Source organism: Oncorhynchus mykiss, chromosome 9, assembly GCF_013265735.2.
Source record: "Oncorhynchus mykiss isolate Arlee chromosome 9, USDA_OmykA_1.1, whole genome shotgun sequence".
NCBI lineage: Eukaryota > Metazoa > Chordata > Actinopteri > Salmoniformes > Salmonidae > Oncorhynchus > Oncorhynchus mykiss.
Window position 1 is genome coordinate 20,507,654 of NC_048573.1, and position 20,374 is coordinate 20,528,027.

Sequence of the window (20,374 nt, forward strand, 5' to 3'; positions counted from 1 at the left end):
TAGCCACAGATCTCCCGGTCTTCTGTGTAGGCAGTTTGTCTTTCAGACAAACCAAATGGTTCAAAATGGGAACACTTTGCTTACCCCCTGCGCAGGGCTTCTACCGCCAACAGCGCAATACAAATAAATCAAAAAAGAAGCTCAAGCTTTTATCGTTGGCTTTTCTACAGAAATGTTTGGTGATCGAATAGGAAGGCCTTGAAGATCAATCAGTTGATCACCACTGCTATAGTGGATAGTTTGAGTGCCACAGACGATGAGCTGATCAAGTCCTTCTGCCTGCCACAAGCCCATCACAGAGCAGGAAATGGGGATGACAGAGGGTGGGAGAGTTTAGCAGGGGTCGCTGCCCCTTTGCCACAGGAAGTAGTATGTTGACACACATAGTGGACGGTAGTGTGCGCTCCGCGTTAGAGCCGTGCCGGAAACAGGTGCCCGGGACTCCATTGTTCCTTCCTTCACCAACACCCAGATTCAGAGAACGGTTTGAGGAGCTGTTGGCTCCTCTGAGTCTTGCAGGTCTGAAGGGTGAGTTAATGAGAGGAAGGAAGTCTAGGGAGGAGGTGTGTTTTTTGTGTGTTAGTGTTAATATCAGTATGATAGGTAGAATACTGATTTCAGAATTCTATTGAATAATATCTGATTCTTTTCAATTAAATATTGTTTTCCTAACGGTGGTACAGGTACTTAGACTTACACAAGCCATCTCCAGGGGGTATATTATTTAGGACTTTAACACATACAACAGAAAACATTCACAACTCATTTGTAGTTAAGGTCAATCAATTTAATTTAATTAGTATAAAACAGTCCTTGTCTTTGTCCAGCAAAAGAACACCATACATTTTCAAATATCAATATCATCTCTCATCCATTTTTACAGTCGCATTATCTAGCTTTTATGCTCTGAGAGAAGATATTCCTTCATACACAAGAGACGGAAGTCCTTTGCCTGCTCGGACTCTGCACCGATGACAAGTTATAGTCTGCTATTTTAAATAAAAACCTTTAGAAAAATACAGAACGGATGTAATGGGCAAAACATCTTATCTTATATGACACCTGTCATATACATTAGACAAAGGCCCCAGGCCTTTGGTTTTAGTGTGTAAAAAATAAACATTATTTAAAGCTGACATAGTCGGGGTCTAGTCTATTCACACGTTAGTGCTTGGGGCATTATTACCTTTGTTCTTAGGGCATTATTACCTATCTCTGTATCGTTATGCAATGACATCTTTGTGGCATTGCCATCTCAAATACTCAACGGGTCCCCAATGTGTCCCGGTCCCTAAAAATAGCTGTGGCACTTGAAAATAAACAAAGCATTGGCGCAGAACTTTCTTTCACTTGCTCTATTCAACTCTACAACTTACTATAACATTCTCTCCGTCACTCTAATAAAGTCAATTCCTCATCTCATGATTCCAACCAACCATGTCAAATGTATTTTCTGTTCTAGCCACACTCCTTAGTCCTTCATCCTCATTTTCTCCCTTCTCTTCTAGCTCTGTCTGTGTCTCACTCACTCTCTACTCATAACCTCAAAACTCTCAACTTTTCAAAGCACCTCCTGGGATACAAAAACATATCATATACTACTCCCAGTAACTTTCGACAGCTCTCTTGACATGTTATCCACCTAACGCTTAAAGCGGCCTGAGACAGCCTCCAGCTCAATACCTCAGAGGAGAGGCATTGTCATCCTATCTACATATCAGCTCCAATCTCTGGCGCCGGCCGCCTTTCCACAAATCCTTTACAACATCATGGTTTGATTGGCTTACAACTAGTCATGTATATGTGTTTATAATGGCCCCTCTAGCCAGTGAGTGAAACATACTTGAGTGAAACATACTTGAGCTCATGTTTTTGAGGGGCAAGGCTGAGCTCTCAATCAGGCAGGTTTGTTTGATGGGGCCATGCAGTTTTGAATGGCATCCTATTCCTGTAGGCTCCATGAGCCCTTGTCAAAAGTAGTGCACTATATAATGTACAGGGTTCGTTTGCATAAAACATTAAGTGTTTCACTTAAGGCTTTACATTAAGAAATAATTGTCCCTTGCCTAAGGGAATTGTTTAAAGGCGTTGCATAGAGCCCCTCAAATATTTCCTTTTTACGGTAGTTTAAAGGCATGTATGGCAGACAGAGTATCTGGTTACCATGGGCATGGTCTTATTCACTGACTTAACCTCTCGTCAAAGCGGTCACTTTCATTTTGTGAGATATCAAAATGGAACTTAATTGCTTCAGAAGATAATAAACCTAGTTTCTTGTTACTTTTTTCTCAACTTGTTTATATTACTTCCTAGTATGTCAAGCTAGTTAACAGAGTAGCTATAGCTAACTAGCCAGCTACCTTTTGTAGCCATGGATTGTGCACCTTCCATTGTTTAGCTAAGTAGCTAGCTGGTTGACTTTTTCCTTTTGTAACCAGAGCAGATGAAATCAACATTCACATCCACAAAATCTGTTTACATTGATATCCAAACTGAATGAAGCAGTTAACGGACCTCATGGGCACCATTAACTTTTTCACTTAATTTAAGGGAGAAATTCACTTTTTAAAATGTTTTGTTCAACTGATTTAAAGTTAAGAAAACTGTAAGTGAACAGATAAGGGGAAAATGAACTTAAGGTGTTTTATGCAACCAGGCCCAGGCTGCCATTTGGGACACAGCCATGGACAATAACAATACAGGAGAAACCAGGGTGGAAACTGATAAACAATCATGATTTGATTGACATAAATGTTGGGGTTATTCTTGGTATCTGTGGGGTTATGGTTAGGGGTTAAAGGTCATTAGTCAAAGGGAGGTCCATCAACAGGCCTGCAGGATGGGCTGGTAGGGGTCGGTCAGGACCTTGTAGCGGATCTTGGTGTTGGTGACGGCGCCATGCTTCTGCCTCAGGTGGAGACGCAGCTGGCTCTTGTGGCGGAAGTGCAGGTCACACTTCTCACACTGGGAGAGAGAGACAGAGAGAAATCAAAACTCCAAACCTACAATCTGATTATTGGACAAAATTACCTGGAAGGATTCCTACTATCAAAGATTCTTATTTCCAAGCTATACAGCAAATGCTCTGGCAAACAAAAAACAGCATCTAACCTTGAACTGAGTGAGTAATGTTTAGTCTGAAGCTACTTTTTAAAGTCAAGAAGAAAAATGCATTACAATGATATATTTTACTTTATAAGGACTGAATGCTAAGTTAAGGCAACCAAGCTTGATAGGACAGAACAGATCTGACTGAAACTTCAATTAGCACTGAGATGTGAAGTGAGAGGTGTCAAAGCCCTTGAGCCCAGCAATGGCAGGAGAGTCAGCCTACCCTTCCCAAATGCCAAGGCCTTTGAAGCCCCCCTCCTGCTGTTCAGAGGTCATTACAATACAGTACCATGTGGATGTAAAAAATGATAAGGCATGAAAATAGTATTAAAAAGAAGCTCCTTATGGAAAACCAAGAGACACTTTTTGCTGACTATTATAAAAATGGGAACATAAGCAACTTGTTCTTCCACACAGACCATCCCCTGGCATGGCACAGTGCTATATAAACACACTACCACTGTTAAAGTGTGTGTGTGTGTGTGGGGTGGGGTTAGTGATGGATGGAGACTCAGGATGTTAACCTGTACAAGTCTAAAACAGTAATGGTACAGGGAAACCCCAAACAGTTTCAGCTGGACTTTCACATAATCAAAGAGAGAGCTCAGCAGGTTAAGCTCTACCCCGAGCGTGTCAGACCAAACCTCTTCATTATACAACACCACAGATGAGCAACCCCATACGGAAAGTCAATCTCCCAGCACAGAGTACTACTCCCTTGTTGAAATGAAGAATACATTCACCAAGCTGGAGGTAAGACAGGTGGAGCTGGAACAGCAGGTGAACACACTCCAGTCAGCACAAAAAAATAGTCCAGCTCAACACCCCCTCAACCAGACCTGGAGAGCTGGAGGTGGAGAGAGACATATCTGTACTCTGGACTGAGGTGAGACAACATCAACAGGAGATGATCAGAGTGCACGAGAGGAAAGGATCAGAGTTCTGGAGGCGAGGGGGATGGCGCGTGACAGATAACAACCCATTAGAGAGTTGGCCACCCCTGCAGAGAAGCTAGCAGAACAGCCCACCTCAGCCCCTGAGCATGGCCTCGATATCATAGCAAGACAAGACAAATTAAGAACCCCAAGCCCAGGGGATCCCACCCCCTCGGAGCACCCCCATCAGCCACCCTGATAGCCCTCCTGATAACCCCCCCCACACCCACTGAGGACATACCCACGCCACAGATTGTACTCCTTATGGACTCGAATGGGAAATAGACACAAGAAAATAAACTTTTCCCAAAACACACAGTGTCTAAACTCTGGTGTTCAAACACCCAGGACGCCCTAAAGCTTCTTTCTGAGGACCAACTAGGGTCACCCAGCTATATAATAATACACACAGGCACAAATGACCTGAGAGCACAGCAGGAAAGGGTGGCCACAGCACTCAAGGGAGTGATTGAAAAAGCTCTACCCTGGACTTGAACAGCCTTTACGACCAGGTCCACCTATACGAGGCAGTAGTGCCCACCTTTGTCTGGACCCTAAAGGACATCGCCCTCAACCGCAGCCCCAACACCTCACACAGCAGCAACAGATCAATAGACACCCCACCCAGACCAGCGAGACACTCTCGCAGACCTGCGGGACCCCCCCCCCCCCCCTAGACCTACACATAGAGGACCAAAGCCGAGAGGACCTACATCAGCAACACCAACCACACCGCCACCCCAACCAATCAACCCCCCCCTCCCAGTCAACCATGCACACACCCCATTTAGGCCCCCTCAGATCAGACAAATGCCCCTCCTTCCCACCCCTTTGCCCCCCACTCAGCATGAAAGTCACACATACATCCAGGCCGTGAGCAGGCAAACAGGCCCAACCCCCACTCTTACACCAGCCCAAGCAAATGGCATGTACCAGATGATCAGCAGGCTCTGCTCACACTTACTGTTAGTCGTGTGACCAAACCACACGACTAGCACTTTATGGAACACAAAGCCTTCACTATCTGATCCTGGAATATCCAAGGCCTGAGGTCATCTGCCTTTGGCCTAAAGAGCAGGAACCTTGACGTCATCAAAGAAATACAGACATTGTCATCCTACGAGAAACATGGTATAGAGGAGACGGACCCACTGGTTGCCCTCAAGATTAGAGAGCTGAATGTCCCATCCACCAAACTACCAGATGTGAAAAAGTTAAGGGACTCTATGCTAATTTGGTAGAGAGCAGACCTCCCTCACTCTATTAAATTAATCAAAACAGGAACATTTTACATTTGGCTAGAAATTCAAAAGGAAATTATCTCGACAGAGAAAAATGTCCTCTTGTGTGCTACCTATATCCCCACAATAGAATCGCCATACTTTAACCTCTCTTAGGTAGGTGGCAGTATTTTCATGTCTGGATGAAAAGCATGCCCAAAGTAAACTGCCTGTTACTCAGGTCCAGAAGCTAGGATATGCATAAAATTGGTAGATTTGGATTCTAAAACTGTTAAAATAATGTCTGTGAGTATAACAGGACTGATATGGCAGGCGAAACCCTGAGGACAAACCCCCCCCACCCCACCCCCCATTTTGTTTTCTTTTTTTCAGCCTACCACTCTTTTCAATGGCTGTCACTTTTATTATAAGTCCTCCCAGATTGCAGTTCCTAGGGCTTCCACTAGATGTCAACAGTCTTTAGAAAGAGTTTCCGGCTGGTTTCTGGAAAAATGAGCGGCTGGATTAACAAGAACTTAAGTTTTATTTTGATGTATTACACTTGTGATTTTATGAAAGTTTAGTTTGAATTTCATGCTCTGCAATTTCACCGGATGTTGGCCAGGTGGGACGCTATCGTCCCACCTGCCCATAAGAAGTTAATGAAGGCAGCGTCTCCATCCTGGAGGAGGAAATCAATCGTTTCCAGGCCCAGGGACATGGACTAGTCTGAGGCAACCTAAATGCCAGCACTGGACAATAACCTGACACCCTCAGCACACAGGGGGACAAACCCCTACATGGAGGTAACAGCATTCTCTCCCCCAGATGCCCCCTTAGACACACGACAACATAACCAACAAAAAATGGGTTGCAGATCTGTCGCACGCTGGGTATGTTCATAGTCAAAGGTAGGCTTCGAGGGGATTCCTATGGTAGGTACACTTATAGCTTATCTCTTGGCAGTAGTACTGAAGACTACTTTATCACTGACCTCAACCCTGAGTCTCTCAGAGCGTTCACAGTCAGCCCCCTGACACCCCGATCAGATCACAGCAAAATCACAGTCTACTTGAACAAAGAAATAGTCAATCATGAGGCATCAAAGCCAAAGGAACTGAATAATATTAAGAAATGCTATAGATGGAAGGAAAGTAGTGTGGAAACCTACCAAAGAACAATTAGGCAACAACAAATTAAATCCCTTTTAGACAATTCCCTGGACAAAACGTTCCACTGTTATAGTGAAGGTGTAAACTTGTCAGTAGAAAACCTAAACAGTATATTTGACCTCTCAGCTTCCCTATCAAGTAAAAAAAATTCTAACAGAAAACCAAAGAAAATTAACAACAATGGCAAATGGTTTGATGATGAATGAATAAACCTAAGAAAGAAATTTAGAAACCTATCCAACCATTCACTATGGTGAATCACAAACCATACATTAATACACTATGGAAAAATAAGGAACATCACGTCAGAAATCAGCTCAATGTAATTGAAGAATCAATAGACTAACCACTTCTGGGAAAATTGGAAAACACTAAACAAACAACAACACGAGTTATCTGTCCAAAATGGAGATGTATGGGTAAACCACATCTCCAATCTTTTTGGCCCTATAACAAAGAACAAACAGCAAAAACATTTACATGATCAAATATAAAAATCTTAGAATCAACAATTAAAGACTACCAGAACACACTGGATTCTCTAATTACATTGAATGAACTACAGGACAAAATACAAACCCAAAAAGGCCTGTGGTGTTGATGGTATCCTCAATGAAATTATAAAATATACTTAAAATCTTTAACATCTTCCTTGGCTCTAGCATCTTCCCCAATATTTGGAACCAAGGACTGATCACCCCAATCCACAAAAGTGGAGAAAAATACTGAGCAAATTGGCTTTTTACCAAACTACCATACGACAGACAACGTATTCATCCTGCACACCCTAATTGACAAACAAACAAACCAAAACAAAGGCAAAGTCTTCTCATGCTTTGTTGATTTCAATTTGGCATGAGGGTCTGCTGTAATTGAAAAAAATGGATGGAAAGCGGTGTTGGGGGAAAAATACCTACATACCTTGACGTAAACATCAGTGCAACAGGTAACTTCCACAAAGCTGTGAACGATCTGAGAGACGAGGCAAGAATGGCCTTCTACGCCATAAAAAGGAACATAAAATTTGACAAACCAGTTAGGATCTGGCTAAAAATACTTGAATCAGTTATAGAACCCATTGTCCTTTATGGTTGTGAGGTCTGGGGTCCACTCACCAACCAAGATTTCTCAAAGTGGGACAAACACCAAATTGAGACTCTACATGCAGAATTATTCAAAAATATCCCCTGTGTACAATGTAAAACACCAAATAATGCATGAGGAGCAGAATTAGACCAATATGTGCACACTGCCCACAAAATGAGGTGGGAAATTAGCTGCACTTTCTAACCTGCCAAATGTAAGGTAGCCTAGTGATTAGAGCGTTGGACTAGTAACCGGAAGGTTGCAAGATCGAATCCCAGAGCTGACAAGGTAAAAATCTGTCGTTCTGTCCCTGAACAAGGCAGTTAACCCACTGTTCCTAGGCCGTCATTGAAAATAAGAATGTGTTCTTAACTGGCTTGCCTAGTTAAATTAAGGTAAAATAAAAATATTAGACATGTAAAACACCAAATAATGCATGCAGAGCAGAATTAGACCGTTGCCCACTAATGATCAAAATCCAGAAAAGAGAAGTGATTTCCATAACAAAGCCATCACCTACAGAGAGATGAGAAGGGAAGATTTCCCTAAGCTGGACTTGGGGCTCTGTTCACAAACAGACCCCACAGAGCAACACAATTAGACCCAACCAAATAATGAGAAAACTAAAAGATAATTGGGAAAAAATTACAAAAAAACAGCAAAATAGAATTCTATTTGCCCCTAAACAGAAAGTGACCCAAACTTAAGGAAAGCTTTAACTATGTACAGACTCGGTGAGCATAGCCTTGTTATTGAGAAAGGCCACCGTAGGCAGACCTGGCTCTCAAGAGAAGACCGGCTATGTGCTCACTGCCCACAAAATGAGGTGGAAACTGAGCTGCACTTCCTATCCTCCTGCCAAATGTGTGACCATATTAGAGACACATGTTTCCCTCAGATTACACAGATCCACAAAGAATTTGAAAACGCAGCCAATTTTTATAAACTCCCACTTCTACTGGGTGAAATATCAGTGTGTCATCACAGCAGCAAGATCTGTGACTTGTTGCCGCAAGAAAAGGGCAACCAGTGAAGAACAATCACCATCGTAAATACAATATTTATGTTTATTTATTTTCCCTTTTGTACTTCCAACTATTTGCACATCGTTACAACACTGTACATAGCCATAATATGACATTATTTTGGAACTTCTGTGAGTGTAATGTTTACTGTTCATTTTTATTGTTTATTATATACTTCACTTGCTTTGGCAATGTTAACATACAGTATATGAGAGAGAGAGAGGAATCTATATCATCATTGAATAACGGCGTGTACACTAGCAAGAGGTCAAACACAAGAGGTGTGTGCACGTGTGCATGCTTGCCTACCTGCATGCGGGCGTGCATTATGTGTGTGTCTGTGTCTGCACACGTACTGTATGTGTGTGTTTTGTCATGTATGGGTAGTATACTCACAGTGTAAGGCTTCTCTCCAGTGTGAATGCGCAGGTGACTCTTCAGGGTCTGCAGGTGACGGAAGCGAGTGCCGCAGGTGTGACAGGGATAAGGCTTCTCCCCCGTGTGAATCAGAACATGGGCTCGCAAGTGGGCCACCTGTAAGACCACAGACACACAAGTCAACCAGATGAACGTTGCTAAATAACGTATAACATCAACCGACGACTTTAGTTTGATCTTACACTTTGGTCCTCCACACACACTCCTTTCCCGCCACACACACATATCCTCTCTCCAACCCCTGTCCCTCGTCAGTGGTGGGTCCTCACCTGAACGAATCGGGCCCCGCAGGTATCACAGCGGTAGGGCTTCTCTCCGGAGTGGATGCGGGAGTGCGTCTTCAGGTTGGCGGGCCGGTTGAACTGGGCACCGCACACGTTGCAGCGGTAAGGCTTGTCTCCTGCAATGGGGGCTGGAAAAGAAAGGGAAGGTCAGCAAATGAAACATACACACACCAACTACCTGTGGCGATAATCAACTGTAATAAGGAGCCATTATCATAATACTTAACTGTCCAAACTGCTGCAAACCATCCGTTTGATACTATGATGATAAATGGCACCTAAACATTATGTATTGGAGGTGTGTGTGTGTGTTAAATAACGTCATCAGATGTGATGGGTTATATGCCTCACCTGTGCAGGCAGTCTTTATCACGCTCAGGTTGCCGGAGTAACAGAATGGCAAGCCGTAATTCTCACGCTTAATTGGGTGTTGGCAGTGGTGGGCGGCCTCTGGCTCCAATGGGCGTGGTGCCAGACAGCAAGGCGAGACTGAGAGGGAGGTGCAGAGAAATATTATACATCAATACATATCTCATGTATTAACATATGACTGTATGTATATTATAAACATATATATATATATATATATATATATATATATATATATATATATACACATTTATGATCTGTCACTCCTTAGCTGAAGAAAATATGTTTTCTACATGTTATCTCTGCTGCTGCTGAGTGAGGTAGTAAGGTTGCAGTACCTGTTCCTTCCTTGTGGGTGGGGGGCTCCATGGGGGGTTCCACAGGGTGGGCTGGCAGCCCTGGGTGGGGAACCAGGGGAGGGCTGCAGCCAGGGACATCATAGCAGGAGGAAAGAATATAGTCAGTGCCAACTTAAACTATCTCCTTGGACAGACAAGGTCCCTTAGAACGTTTACTGTCAACATGACTTAGAGGTTGAGATAGCACTATCTTAAAGGCTTTGTTTCATCATATGCATAATACTGACAACACACCTTTCATTTTGTCCGGATCCTTCCCTTGGCCACGCCTCCATAGGTGGCTTCAATGTCACTTCCATCCTATCAGAGGTGGGGATGTGGTCAAGCTGCTGCCGGCCCTCCTCAGGCTCCTCCTCCTTCACCGTGTTTTCGGCACAGAGGGGGTTGAGGACAATGTACTTGTATTTCTTCCAATTGCAGGCTTTGGGGTCAGGGTTGCGCTTGGGTTCACCTAGATTACAGGTGTTGGACTCCGCAGGAGAGTTGGGCTGACAGCTGGAGCGAGACGGGCTGTCTGGAGAAGGGGTGGAGGCCAGGATGGGTGATTCAGGCTCCTGCTTTAGTTCCTTTGACCTGGGCTCGCGGGTCAGGAAAGTCCCTGGCTGCAGACAGGCCCGGACGTTTCCAGGGACCCTGCTGGACAAACAAAGGAACTCATGTGATGATCTAGCTGAACTCAGACAATGGGACATTGGCCCACACTTTACAGAGACACACACACACACACACCTGGCCGAGTCATGACACATACGACCCTCAGCCTCCGCTGCGGACTGGGAGGGGGTGGAGACAACGAGGACAGATGGGCGGGGTCTTCCATTGACAGGGGGATTAAGAGGAGCTCCCCCTGAGAGTGCTGCAGACATTACAGACACCGTGGAGTCCAGCTTCATTTGAGGGGGCGTCCCTCTCATCCTCTCACTGTAAACAAAAGGAACTGTCAGGTAACGCCTGTCAATCATATTTTATCATATCAGCCAGGGCGCCCATAGGAGAGACTTAGAAGCCTATTTAAAGTTTACAATAGTCAGTTGTACTGTACATTTAATGCCTCACACAATTGAAAACACAATTTAGAGCTTAAAAAGCATGCAACTAACTGAAATGATTATCTACGTTTACCCTAATTTAAAGTCTCTCTGTCACCATTCTTTCAGTGAATGCACTTTTTACTCTAATCCTGTAAACTACCATTATCACTCCCACCCCTCCAGCCTCCCAACACTCACCCATTGACTTCTATAGAAAGGGGTTCACCTGTGTAACATGAAAGCTCTGCAGGCGTCAGCCACGTGGTCCATCTGCAGGTAGGTGGCGACGGAGAGCACTCCGGGGACTGTGCGTGGCGTGAGGGGCAGCTGGGAGGTGTACATGAAGTCCAGGAGCAGGGAGACGCTGGAGGGGTCCAGGGAGTCAGGGAGTGACAGGGTCAGGGCCTGGCCTCCAGCACCACTCCATCCAGGAGAGGACACACGACGGGAGTACAGGGAGTAGAAGAACCCACTAAGAGAGACGGAGAGAAAGGAGTGAGTGAGTATTTTAAGAGTAAAATAATCCCACAGCTCCCCCCCCTCGCAAAGTAGAACAAAAACAAGAAGAACAATAACAAAAAGACCAGGAAAATGACAATGAATATTATTATCTGAGCTAACCTGCATGCAATGAGCACAGCACAGTGTGCCTGCAGTCGGGCAGGGCCCACCACCAGGGTGGCATCGGTCAGAATGTTCTGGTGCCTCAGCTCGTTCAGATTCAGCAGGACGTCGTTGGAGTGGCGAGTAAACTCCTTTACATATCCCTGCGCAGCAGCCGCTTCAGACCCCGTCGCCTCATGCCTCCCTCCAACCCTATATCCCTCCACCACCTGGATCTTGCTCATCTTTTGTTTGGGAGATAAAGGAAAAGACAGACTTGTTTTCACAGAATATAATTTCATTATAGTAGAATTACAATGGCACTAGGTATATTATGGAAGTCTCTGAAATGTATCATATACTGTCCCAGTCAAAGTGCAGCTGCCTCACATTGACCTACCCTGTTGCAGAAGACACCAGCTAGAGAAAACATGGAGGGCAGTCTCCTGGACGCCTCTGTTAGGTGAGACCAGCTCCCTACTCGTACCTGCACGAAGCAAAACAAGACGACACTGAAACATAGTGCAACTTTACGAAACACTGTGTAATTAATGTACCTGATGTACTGACACATGCCCATTTTATGTAATTACATATCTGTCATGTTGTAAGAAATGTAATATAGCCACAGAAAGAGATTCTTATTCACACATAATTCACCCTCCAGGTGCCACCATGTTGAAAAAATGTACACTTAGACAGAAAAGTTACAAGATGGTACATGAACATCCAATCACACCAATCCAGGCAACACGTAAATATTATGAACAATTTTATATATATATATATATATATATATATATATATAATACGTATATATATAATACGTGTATATATATATATATATATATACGTTTACAAAACGTCTAGGTTACCACTTACCCCGACCAGCAGGGACGAGAACCAATGCGCACGATGCTGTCCTCACAACCCTCAGTTCAACTCTCAGGTTCCTCAATCTGTAACTAACTGTCTTCAGGCTAGGCTGGGCAATAACCTACTCCCTCCACCACAGTTGTCTGAGCAAGACTGTCCAGGGTAGCCAGAGGGAGGGGAGTCTTTATAATGTTGCGCAGGAAGCCTGATTCCGACCAGGGCCGCTCATGTCCTCTTTCCTCAACAGCCCACGCCTACCCTGGAAGCTGTGCTGCCTACAGCAGGAAAAGGCTCAAGCCCAAACCCAGTGCTCCAACTCGGCGGGCGGGCGGGGTATTTTTAGTGGACTATTAGTTTTCTAACGCCTCTACAAAGTGATGGCAGGAAAGTGGCGTGTGTTTTTGCGCCGAGTAGGGAAAAAAATGTATATGAGGATCCTAAGGGAAGAGGGATGGTGAGAGTGAGGCTATCCAGGAGTTTACCCTCAGGGTTAGAGAAGACCATCCTCCACCATGGACTAGCAATGCCTTCCTCCCTCTGAGGAAACTGTCGGGGAGGAAGTTTGAAGAACACCTACATGTTAGATAAACAAACCTCGTTCCAACCTCAAAGCCTGCCCCATGGGAGAGAGGCTCTTCAGATATTAGATAAGGGCTAACTCTTCAAACACGGTATAGAACGAGCAGAAGCCAGTGACTTGAATGACTTAACCTTGCACTTCCACATACATCAGGCTGGACAATTGGAACATGTTACATTGTCTGTCACACCAGACACATATAGTATCCTTCCTCAACTTACTGCAACTTAGGGTTAGCAAGCGGCAAAATCAGAGCTATTTTACAGACGCTCTAAATAACATCAAATGTTATCTAAATGTTGAGTATATTTCTGAGGTGACAGATCCAGGTGAACATGGAGTTGTGAGGGCTCCATAAAGGCTTCCGGAAGTTTCTGGCCTGCTGCCAGAGGGGAGGAAGGAAACGGGAGAGTGGGGTGAGGAGGGTGGTGGGGGAGATGGGAGATACCCTCTCCCTGGCTTGCAAAACAACAACCCCCAAGATTGATAGAAATGTAGAGGACAGATGTGCAGGAACTGCCGAACACACACACATAATGCTACACACACACACACACACACACAAAGCACTACAGAAACAAAGCGCTACACACACATACCGCTACACACCGCCACACACACACACACACACCATCTCTGAATACATCCTGCAAGGCGCACCGAGATGAGGAGGAAAACGCCCGCGCAGGACATCCGTCAATAAGAAGATTATTTTTGGGGGGGAGGGTAGCTATCAAAGGTCACCAATAAAAAAATTAAAAAACAAGCGGAAAAGTTAGCTAATCTTAAGCACATCCTAGGTTCACAAAGAGTTGCATCACATTACAATACACAGGCCTAACAGAGGGGCTTCTTCAGCACACCATGGACTTCAGATCAAAGAATTCTGACCGAACAGGAGGACCTTGAGCGAGCTTCAAGGCGTCTGCCGGTCAGTCAAGGCCAGAAGTAGATAAGTGTGTAGAGAGAGAGGCCGCGCCCTTGCAGAAACAGCACATATTTCACAGGGATGATGCAAGCTGCAAACCTGAGGTTTCCCACCATATCAAAGCTCTGAATCTATCATGTCGATACAGATAATACTCACCGCAAATTGAAGTAGGGCGTAAAAAGCTATTATCATGAAACAACAAATCCCACTTACTTCAAGGACTGTTGAAGCCAACCCAAATCAAAGAGGTGAAAAACTATTCATACAAATGTTCTGTCAGTGAATATCTCAGAAGAATGTTGTAGGAATTGAAATATACCGTATGTGTACAAGCTGCATACAATGGCAAATCAACCAATATGGCCATGTTTGGGTATAAACCCTGTGTTTAAATGCGAGTCGGAAGCAAAGTGTTTTACGAGGGGTGTTGTGTGCGTGTGTGTCCTTGTGCTTTTATTTGTTTTGATGGAGGCCGGATCAATTGTGTCTTGTAAAAAAATGAAAAAAGAAAAACAACATTTAAGAAAACAGAGAATTAGATGTAGCTTAAGTCTAGGATACTTCCAGGCATTGTGAGAGGAACGGAAGAGGGGGGCGGTTGAGGAAAAGTGAGAACATTACTAATCAGGTTCGCCAATGGGCGGAAGCCATTCAGTCTGTCCAGTTGGCAAGGCTGTGCTAAGCTAATAGACTTCCCTGTTTCACCTAGTCTGTCAAAGGCCAATACCATGTCCATGTGAATGATTATCAAAACATTTGTTTACAGTGTTGTAGTTACTGTAGTGTGCTGTGGTTATCATTTTGATACTGTACAGGACTAAACACCGGTTGGGTGAAACATCACATCTGTACAGTAGCATTGTGGTTATATAATCGAGGACAAAGGTCAAGAAACTTTGAAAACAAGACATAGCGCAATGTAAAGTTAAAGAACACTACAATACTTTGCTTATGCACATTTTTCATAATGCATTTGACAATTCATTCTTCCAAGTTTTACTATATTTCATATTTGGCTTCTGATTCATAAGCACAAATCATGCAATTCAGGGGACACGCTTGATTGGGCTGTCGCTGTGTTGCTTGGGGAAATACCTTATTTACTGCATACCTTAAAAGGCAAGTGCTGATACTAAAGCTCCGACAGTCTAATTCAATAGCTGGTGCAAAAGGGTTGACACAATAACACAGATTCACATAAACTGTGTCTTCCTGTTCTTGCAGAGAATTCTGGACATATAAGGGCATGCTGGAAGCACTTTCCGGACAGAGGAGAATAGAGGATGGGGAGGGAGGGAGGGAGGGAGGGGTGTGGGTCTACTTGTTTGTCCCCTTTGGACGATGGTAGGGGGGCAGGAATGAGAGGGGAAAAGAACAGAGAAGCATTGCAATGAAAAACAATAAAGCAAAACATTTCAAAAGAGCTTCCTTTGAAGCTCTGGGGAGATAAACGAGTCCTCTAGCATGCTTATTGGTGGGACCTGAGAGAGAATGTCTATGGTTTGTTGAGGATCTAGTGCGTCTGTCCCTAACCAAGGAGGGCCTATAGCAGCACCTACATCTTCTGCACAGATTCTGTCAGACCTGGGCCCTGACCGTAAATCTCAGTAAGACAAAAAATAATGGTGTTCCAAAAAAGGTCCAGTTGCCAGGACCACAAATACAAATTCCATCTAGGCACCGTTGCCCTAGAGCACACAAAAAACGATATATACTTTGGCCTAAACATCAGTGCCACAGGTAACTTCCCCAAAGCTGTGAAAGATCTGAGAGACAAGGCAAGAAGGGTCTTCTACGCCATCAAAAGGAACATAAAATTCGACATACCAATTAGGATCTGGCTAAAAATACTTGAATCAGTTATAGAACCCATTGTCCTTTACGGTTGTTAGGTATGGAGTCTTTTCACCAACCGAGAATTCACAAAGTGGGACAAACACCAAATTGAGACTCTGCATGCAGAATTCTGCAAAAAATCCTCTGTGTACAATGTAAAACATCAAATAATGCATGAGGAGCAGAATTAGGCCGATATGTGCACACTGCCCACAAAATAAGGTGGAAAATTAGCTGCACTTCATAACCTCCTGCCAAATGTATGACCATATTAGAGACACATATTTCCCTCAGATGACACAGATCCACAAAGAATTCGAAAACATAACCCAATTTTGATAAACTTGTGTATCTATTGGGTGAAATACCAGTGTCTCTATTCCTAATAAAGGTCTCTATTCCTTTGGAACTTTTTGTGAGTATAACGTTTACTGTTCATTTATATTGTTTTTTATTTCCCTTTTTATTATCTATTTCACTTGCTTTGGCAATGTAAACATATGTTTCCCATGCCAATAAAGCCCCTTAAATTGAAATAGAATTTAATTGAGTGAGGGGGGGGGTCCTATCCAGAGCGTTCGGAAAGTCTGCAAGGGTGGAAATCTCTTTCCCGGCATGGGAGCAGTAGACTTGACACTCGTTTGGGAAAAGTGGAAAACATGAATAAATAAACATTAATTGGTTCATATTAGGAAATACTGTCATATTACAGGTTGTGAAATGCAAGAGCCATGAATTTACATTGTCAATAAATTACTATTTGGTCTGCGAAAGCAGGTGTTAAATGGTGTGTGTGTGCGATCAAGTACATACCACAGTAGTAAGGCAGCTTATGTGCTTTTAATAATAATTCAATGATGATTTGAGTGCTTCAATTTTGTCCCGACCCAAATTTCTGCAGGCCCACCCACCAACGAATTGAATGACATGAAGAAATGCTAATCAGGTTCAAAGGTTTTGGAATAATCTGTTGCTAAAAGAGGGTGTTGTGGCAGAAATGTAGTGAGGTAAGAGGTTAAAGTCCTCTTTTCAGAGGAGAAACCCAAGTTCAGAATGTGACCGACAGGGCTCTGTATAATGTCTGGGTATCAGGATGAACCCACTTGACTTGACGGTTTATTTATATAGGTAGGCCTCCAAGTAAAATACATGTTTTCTAGATTTTTCATAGCAGAATAATACATTTAACATTTATAACCATTAAGTTCTTGAAAATGCTGTTTTTACTGGTGCAAGTAGTCTTTGGCAAAGCAACAAAAAAAAGAGTCAATAAACAAAATGACCAATAAATAAATTGAATATGGCAATAACTGAGATAAAAACCCAACTGCCAAACACTTCCCTGGCAACTACACATCTTTGTCTATTTATCGAGGCTACAGGACAGCCCTTTTCATTATTTTGTCTTCAACATACTTTATTAGCCTATGTAATTGTAAAATATGGACCTTGTAGCAGTGGTAAGGGCATGAAAACAACACAAGGCGAGGCAGGTTGACGTGCTCAGAGTGTAGATTTATTTACAGGTCTTTGGTGATCCAATGGTGAAAGCGCCATATCATACAAAATATACAAGTAGATTTACCAAATATACACGGGTATTAGCCCAAAAGAAATAGCCTCTGTATCAGGCTTAACCTGTCCTATCTGATAAACCAAATCGATACAATACAGTACATAATAAGCACTTGGCCCCCATCCCGCAGGAGCATACATTTACCCAATTGGCAATTACAACCAATAAACTTGTTCTACCATGTAAAACGCAATTTCCACATCCATTGTTACATTCGTCTTAATCAGATTGAATGATTATTAAGGATATTCCAACACCGTGCACACACGGAACAATAACTGTATCATTTTCAACTTTATGACTCCAAAGCGTGGAGACTATTACGCACAGCAAAAATGACAGAGACATATGACACCCGGGAAATATGAACAAATACATTGAATTAAATAAGCATAACTTCTACCTGATGAGTTTTGCGAATGATCATGTGCACTACACATCGCGCCCACTCTGAGCAGGGTAAGAAACGGTTGGCTATGAAATTAAAATGTATTGCAGGTCTATCAAACATGAAACAGACATGTCTACGTGTTTCAATAAACTGTAAGGTAATGGAGCGATGAAACGCTAGCAATTATTGCAGTATTAGATGGGAAATAGATTTACCACATAGTGCCTATGCATTTAAACATGTGAAAGCAACAGCAAATAGTTTAATTAACAAGAGAAAAATGCACTCTCCAATGGCGGGAATTTGGAGAGTGCAAGTTGAGAACAGCGCTAATGGTGCTTCCTTGCCACATTAGATTTGAACAATACATTCCAAATGCAAACTTCATAAGTAAATGATCAATATCAAGCAATCGTTACATACCAAAAGACCAGTAGTCCTATGCTAGTAATTGTTGCCCCATTACTGGTTAGCTTGCAATGTAAACAGTTCATATTCTTGATCAGCAAACTATTTTTGGAGCGGCATATTTATTTTTATGGTAAACCTCTCTCACTACAATTTAACGTTTGCGCTGCACCGAATCCTGTAGCTGTCCAGCAAATCAGCAGTCTGTTCGCGAGCTCACAAGACATATGTTGATTGACAGTTTTTTGGTCCAATCGGAGTGCCAATCTGCATTTTGTTTTTTTTACAAGGGCGGTGATGCGGCTACTGTTTCTGGCTGCGTGTAGATTAATCCATGTAGACTGTGCCACAAAACGAGTGACAAAACATTACAAAACCTGGCCAGATAATTTCAAGTCATCAGTCTCAAGCCAAAGTTGAGTCTGGAGTCTTGATGCTCCAAGTCCAGTCTCAAGTCATCAAATGTGTGATTTGAGTCAGACTCAAATCCAAGTCATGTGACTCCAGTCCACAACTCTGGTTCAGAGCGTCGGATCAGTAACCAAAACATTGCTGGTTCGACTCTCTGAGCCGACTAGGTGAAGAATCTGTCGATGTGCCCTTGAGCATGGCATTACCCTAATTGCTCCTGTAACTCAGTCTGGCTAGGTGCTAAACGACTAAAATGTAAATGTAAAATGTAGCGCGAAATCCATTCATACATTTCCATCTAGACTGCATCATGTCTGTCTGTCTACTGTAACTATCCTACTTGACCGGGTATAGCTGATATCAAGGCCATTTATTGTAGAATCCCTAGTAGGTGGTAGGTAAATGAATGAGTGATGTCTCAGTGTTCTTCTTGGTAGAAGTCCTCCAAGAAACATTAGAGAGGGCCAAGAACCCCAGGGAGGACCTCCAGGGTGGAGTAGATTCTAGACTCAAGGCATTTCAGTCTAGCAACTCTAGAGCTCTCAGTCCAAATCAGGTCAGAATGTGGATAATCCAATGGATTATGCTTTTAGTCGAATGGTCAAAATTGTCAACAAATATGGTCAATATGACTTTTTTTTGCATTTTCATAGGCTTCTACCAACATTAAAGACCCTCTTAAATGTTGTTTAAAAGAAGTTCCCAGCAGCCTATGTCCATAGGTGCAGCTTCGATACAAAAAATGTGTTCCTGTACCCAAGAAAATGAAGGTAACTGAACAAAATGACTATCGCCCCTGGCACTCACTTCTGTCATCATAGAGTGCTTTGGGAGGCTAGTTAAGGATCATATCGGCTCCACCTTACCGACACCCTAGAACAGGGGTGGGCAACTCCAGTCCTCGATGGCCTGATTGGTGTCACACTTTTTCTCCATCCCTAGCAAACACAGCTGATTAATCAAATTGCATTCTAAACTGATGATCATGATTAAGGGATTATTGTGCAACTACTTCCTGTCAGGACGACCTCAGGTGGTGAAGGTAGGCAACAACACCTCTGCCACGCTGATCTTCAACACGGGGGCCCCACAAGGGTGCGTGCTCAGCCCCCTCATGTACTCCCTGTTCACCCATGACTGCGTGGCCACAGACGTCTCCAACTCAATCATCAAGTTTGCTGATGACACAACAGTGGTAGGCCTGTCTACCAACAATGACGAGACAGCCTATAGGGAGGAGGTGAGGGCCCTGGTGGATTGGTGGCAGGAAAATAACGGTGCTGCAGTGGAGAGGGTGAAAAGCTTCAAGTTCCTCGTTGTGCACTTACAACCTGAATTGGTCCATCCACACAGACAGTGTGGTGAAGAAGGCACAAAAGTGTCTCTTCAACCTCAGGAGTCTGGAGAAATTCGTCTTGGCCCCTAAGACCCTCTCAAACTTCTACAGATGCACCATTGAGAGCATCCTGTCGAGCTGTATCACCACCTGGTACAGCAATTGCACCGGCCGCAACCGCAGGGCTTTCCAGAGGGTGGTGCATCAGCCCAACGAATGACTTGGGGCATACTGCCTGCCCTCCAGGACATCTACCATCCGATACTCTACCCTGCACCTGAGAGACTGCTGCCCTATGTGCATATGTAACAGTAGAACTTTAGACCGTCCCCTCGCCCATACCCGGGCGCGAACCAGGGACCCTCTGCACACATCAACAACAGTCACCCACGAAGC

The 20,374-nt window shown here is 43.7% G+C and overlaps 1 protein-coding gene across 2 annotated transcripts; it reads right to left on the reverse strand.

The window, feature by feature from the left end:
- Positions 1 to 772: 772 nt before the first annotated feature.
- On the reverse strand, positions 773 to 15,124 carry bcl6b (BCL6B transcription repressor). 2 transcript variants are annotated; one of them, XM_021615063.2, is made up of 11 exons: positions 12,516 to 15,124; positions 12,034 to 12,120; positions 11,652 to 11,878; positions 11,257 to 11,502; positions 10,729 to 10,920; positions 10,234 to 10,635; positions 9,979 to 10,061; positions 9,623 to 9,760; positions 9,257 to 9,399; positions 8,946 to 9,083; positions 773 to 2,964 (listed from the first exon to the last, which is right to left on the reverse strand). In XM_021615063.2, the coding sequence occupies exons 2-11, from the start codon at positions 12,064 to 12,066 to the stop codon at positions 2,824 to 2,826; spliced, it is 1,743 nt and encodes a 580-aa protein (XP_021470738.1). In that variant the 5' UTR covers positions 12,067 to 12,120; positions 12,516 to 15,124; the 3' UTR covers positions 773 to 2,823. The 2 variants fall into 2 exon arrangements, with proteins under 2 accessions (XP_021470738.1, XP_021470739.1); XM_021615064.2 differs by having other exon boundaries at positions 10,234 to 10,632; positions 12,516 to 14,236.
- Positions 15,125 to 20,374: the final 5,250 nt, after the last annotated feature.

What these genes read in the sequence shown, in the direction of transcription:
- bcl6b (XM_021615063.2), bottom strand. Translation starts at nt 12,066, where the DNA reads ATGTTTTCTCTAGCTGGTGTCTTCTGCAACAGG. An exon ending in CTGGTGTCTTCTGCAACAGG is followed by an intron (nt 11,879 to 12,033) that starts GTAGGTCAATGT and finishes CCCAAACAAAAG; the next exon opens with ATGAGCAAGATCCAGGTGGT. An exon ending in GATAAAGACTGCCTGCACAG is followed by an intron (nt 9,400 to 9,622) that starts GTGAGGCATATA and finishes TTTCTTTTCCAG; the next exon opens with CCCCCATTGCAGGAGACAAG.